Here is a 4840-nt window from a genome sequence, read left to right as displayed (position 1 = left end):
GGGGGGGGTTTACATTTGGACACAGGCTAAAGGCTGGAATGAGTAGAGATGGGTGTCTGACTATCCTTTGCAGACATTTCTCTTCTGTGATGATACATGAAATCAGAGGGGGAAAGCAGTGGAAAAGAGAAACTGGATATAAGATTTGAGGTTTCATGAAAGGCATTAGGAAACCACAATAGATTTTAAAGTTGAAAGTGCTATATGTGCACCTTAGGAGCCAAGACATGGTTGCAGTTAACTAGGGCAGTGGTTCCTAAACTTGGCTATATATTTAGGGAGTTTATTATTTTGCACTTAAGAAAAGATTCTTGTATTAATACTTGATAAGACCCTCCACCCCCCCCCCGGAGAAGGCAATAGCACCCCACTCCAGTACTCTTGCCTAGAAAATCCCATGGATGGAGGAGCCTGGTAGGCTGCAGCCCATGGGGTCTCTACCAGTCGGCCGCAACTGAGCGACTTCACTTTCACTTTTCACTTTCACGCAGTGGAGAAGGCAATGGCAACCCACTCCAGTGTTCTCGCCTGGAGAATCCCAGGGACGGCAGAGCCTGATGGGCTGCTGTCTATGGGGTCGCACAGAGTCGGACACGACTGAAGCAACTTAGCAGCAGTAGCAGTAGCAAGACCCCCCCCCCCCCAATTCAAAATACAAAGGGATACATAGCAAGTCTCTACTCCTGACCCTACATCCTCCTCTTCCTATGATGATAGTCACTCAGTCGTGTCTGAGTGACTATGGACTGTAGCCTGCCAGGCTCCTAAGCCTGTCCATGGAATTCTCCAGGCAGGACTACTGGAGTGGGTGGCCATTTCCTTCTGCAGGGGATCTTCCCAACCCAGGGATTGAACTTAGGTCTCCTGCACTGCAGGCAGATTCTTTATGTCTGAGCAACAGGAAAGCCTCTTCCTGTACACAAGGGCAACTGCTATTTATAGTTTCTTGAGTATGTGGCCTATGTGTACACAGACATCTGTGTATGTATAAATATCTCACCTCTTCTAGTTTTACAAATAATAGCACACTGTTTTGCATCTTGGTCTTCATTTAGTAATTTGGAGATCACTCATGTCACTACATTCTTTTTTAGTAGCTTCATAATATTTTTTTGTATAGATGTGCCATAATTTGGGGGCTACTTTGTTTAAATCTTAATAACTAGGCCTTACTCTAGACCTACTGAATCAGACACTTGGGGATTGAGACCTTGAGTCTGTATTTTTTTTTTAAGCTTCCTGGGGACTCTAAGATTCAAGAAATAAGGATGGAGAGTATTAAGAGATGTGGTAGAGGAGGGACTGATGTGATGAAAATGACTGATCAAACATGGGATACACCCAGGACTTCCCTGGTGGTCCAGTGGTTTAAGAGTCTACCAATGCAGGGGGCACGGGTTTGATCCTTGGTCAAGGAACTAAGGTCCGACATGCCATGCATGCATGGTCAAAAGATTTTTTTTAAATCTGATACACCCAAGATCAGCTAGGAGGAGGGAAACAAATAAATACAGAGAGAGGAAGACATTTTTAAGCAGAGTACTATAGAATCTTCCTACTTAAAATGTGGTCCTTGAACTATAGCATCAGCATGACTTGGAAGCTTACCAGAAATACAGAATCTCAGTTCCCAACCCAGATCTACTAATTTAACATTTTTATTTTAGTAAGATCCCTAGGTGATGTGAATGCCTATTAAAGTATGAGATGCCTATTATGGAGTAAAGACCTTAATGTTGCCTAAATCTTGCCATGTAATAACCATGTGACATTGGACTGCCCTGTGAACCATAATTTTTAAAATACAGGGGTCTTTTTTGTGTGTGTGTGAACTACGCCACACATAGAGAACAGTGCACAAAACATAAATTCACACTTTATGAATTATTATAAAGCAGAAACTTTGATGACTAGTGTCTGTATCAAGAATAAAATGTCAGCCACCCAAGAAGTCTCCCATATGCCTTTCCCTGCTCATAAACCCCCCTCTCTACCCAGAGATAAAAGATAAAATAACTTTTATTATTATTGTTTCCTTGCTTTTTTTATAGCTTACTATTTTTGTATCCCTAAACAATGTAGTTTAATTTTATACATTTTCAAACTTCATATAAATGGAAGCTTGCCATATATTTTCTTTTTGTGTCCTGCTTTTTTATTCGGCATTATGTGTTTGCGTGACTCATCCATGTTGCTGCACTGAGCTGAATTCCTTCATTTTAAATTGCTATCTGGTATACCATCTTAATCCCTGCTACTATTATTGGACATCTGGGTTGTTTCCAGATACACTTTCTTCACCTGAACGAAGGCCTTATATATTATCCTCATAGGATTGTTGCACAGAGCAAATGAGGTAGTGAATAGAAAAATGCCTTGGAAAAAACAGATTAGAACACCAATTTGAGTTAGTTATAATGGTTATAGAAGTCAAAGTTAGAGAAAGGAGATAGTGACTTAAGAGTCAAAAAGGTACTAAGGTGATGAAAATCACAAATAATTGGATTTAGCTAGAAGGAGGTCTGCAGTGACTTTTGGGGATAATGGATACAAAAGCAGAGTAAGTCTCAAAAGGGGGTGGTGAAGTGTAAGACATGTAGTAAAGCTGAAGATGCAGAGTGAAGGCTGAATGAGGACTTTTTGCAATCCAGACTTTCCCAACCACAAGTCTGAGAAGTAGATTTTTATGAGATGGTGCTTGCTCTCTTCCTCACCTTCCTGGCAGGGAGCATGGTTATTATGCCCCTTAAATATTTGCTCCTCCCTGGGGTATGAGATACTCAAAAAAAAAAAAAAAAGCATGTTACTTAAGCTGGAAAATACAGCTCTGGACTCCTTTGCTGCATCCATTGGGCTATAACTTTCAACCATGCAACCCATCAGTATCAGGAAGGTATAGAGATGATGCATTACAGCCTGAGACCCCTGGAGGGCTCTGTGGAAAACTTTGGGGGGCAACCTCCTTAGGCTATAGTTTAAGAACCTTACATCCCATAAAGCTAGGAGTAGGTGATTCAGTGAGAGTCTAAGAGATACAGGTTTCTCTTCCATTCACTGGTTGAGAGCCGCAATGACAAAGCTCTTTTGGATTCCTCTAGGATCTGAGTGTGGCTCTGTACAAACATTTCCTTTCCCTACATGATGGGGAGACCTGCTTAGATGCCTCAAGAGAACTCCATCTCCTCTGCTGTGACATAGATCCAGTCCTGGTGGAACGAGCTGAAAAAGAATGCCCTTTTCCTGATGGTTTGACTTTTATTACCCTGGACTTCATGAATCAAAGGACCCGGAAAGTTCTCCTGAGCTCTTTTTTGAGCCAGTTTGGACGCTCAGTTTTTGATATTGGCTTCTGCATGTCAGTAACCATGTGGATTCACCTGAACCATGGGGACCAAGGCCTGTGGGAGTTCCTGGCCCACCTTTCTTCCCTATGCCGCTACCTCCTCGTGGAGCCACAGCCCTGGAAGTGTTACCGGGCAGCTGCAAGGCGTCTCCGGAAGCTGGGCCTCCATGATTTTGACCACTTCCGCTCCCTGGCCATCCGAGGTGATATGGCCAGCCAGATTGTGCAGATCTTGACCCAGGACCATGGCATGGAATTAGTATGCTGCTTTGGCAACACCAAATGGGACCGAAGCCTTCTGCTCTTCAGGACAAAACAAGCCACAGAGACTCATCCGATCCCTGAGTCGCTGATAGAAGAAGGAAAAGAAAGGAACAGAATAAGATTCTGGAGAGAGTGAGATGGGAGGGCGGTAAGACCAGGATAGAGATATTGAAAGAGTTTTATATAAAAATTAAGTTCATTCTCCTTAACTCCTGGTAGTTAGGCAGCCTCCAAACCTGGCAGAAGTTTTGTTTCTGGGACATGGAACTAAACAAATTATTATCTGTTCCCCATTTTGGGGGATGATCCCTGAGGAGACTGTCTGAGGGGCAATGACCTGGGCTGTCTGGCAGGAGGTAACCTAGAGAAAGTGCTTCTGGGATATGGAAGGGGCTGCTTTTGGTGATTATTTAGGAAAACTTAGACAAGCTTAGCCTTAGAATGTGTCTGTTCCCTGGGCTACTTGAATCTGATCTGCCTTCTTCAGGCTTTCTTCTAGACTTATCCTGTCTATGAGGCAAAACCTCACAATACAGTCTGGAAAGAAAAGTCACTGGCCTGTCTAAAGGAGAGCTTTGGTAGGAAAAATATCTTTCCAGAGCAGGTCAAGTTTCCAGCACGCCCAGGCTGAGCATGGCAGTCACAGATACAGTATTAGCCAAGATACATTGACTAGCATTTACAAAGTGTTTAAAAGATTTAAATCATGAACTCAAAATTCAACTGGTACAAATGAAATGAATGAAGTGGGATTGTATACAGTATATACAATTATATATAATAAAAGTGACTTGAGTATGATTGAGAATACCCTGTGAATCTGGAGTAGAAAAGAAACTTATGCCTTTAACCACTCTTCCCCTGGAGGTTTCAGCTCAAGAAAAAGAACCTCACCCAAGCTCAAAGCAGAAAACATGCCAGTGAGTAAGTAAATTTTGGACTTTTTTGTCAGGGACCTCTGCCAAAGCACACCAGCATGGAGGTACATACCACTATGGGGATGGGAATATTCGCAGGGAAGTGTATACTAAATGCAGCCTGGAGTTGGATGGCTGTAGCATCTGTGCTATGAAACAGGTGTCACTGATATCTGACAGGTGTCAATTTTTAAAACACCCATGAGTCTATTCCAAGGGAAAGTGGAAGGTAGAAACAGATTTGGTGGAGAGAAGATAGAAAAACAAAACACCTAGCTAAGAAGGGAAACTGGTTTGATGAGTTTAAAAATCCCTA

At 42.6% G+C, this 4840-nt stretch overlaps 1 protein-coding gene across 1 annotated transcript in view; it reads left to right on the top strand.

Annotated features, from left to right (window-relative positions):
- BCDIN3D (BCDIN3 domain containing) overlaps positions 1 to 4408 on the top strand; it is a 5904-nt gene extending 1496 nt beyond the window's left edge. Inside the window, exon 2 of the mRNA XM_010857784.1 lies at positions 3099 to 4408. Coding sequence (XP_010856086.1) covers positions 3099 to 3743 — 645 coding nt within the window. The 3' untranslated portion in view covers positions 3744 to 4408. The remainder of the gene's footprint in view (positions 1 to 3098) is intronic.
- Positions 4409 to 4840: the final 432 nt, after the last annotated feature.

This window comes from Bison bison, unplaced genomic scaffold, assembly GCF_000754665.1.
Source record: "Bison bison bison isolate TAMUID 2011002044 unplaced genomic scaffold, Bison_UMD1.0 scf7180017864383, whole genome shotgun sequence".
NCBI classification, from domain to species: domain Eukaryota; kingdom Metazoa; phylum Chordata; class Mammalia; order Artiodactyla; family Bovidae; genus Bison; species Bison bison.
The sequence above is the reverse complement of the archived record's forward strand: the minus strand, read 5'-3'. Positions and strand labels throughout refer to the sequence as shown.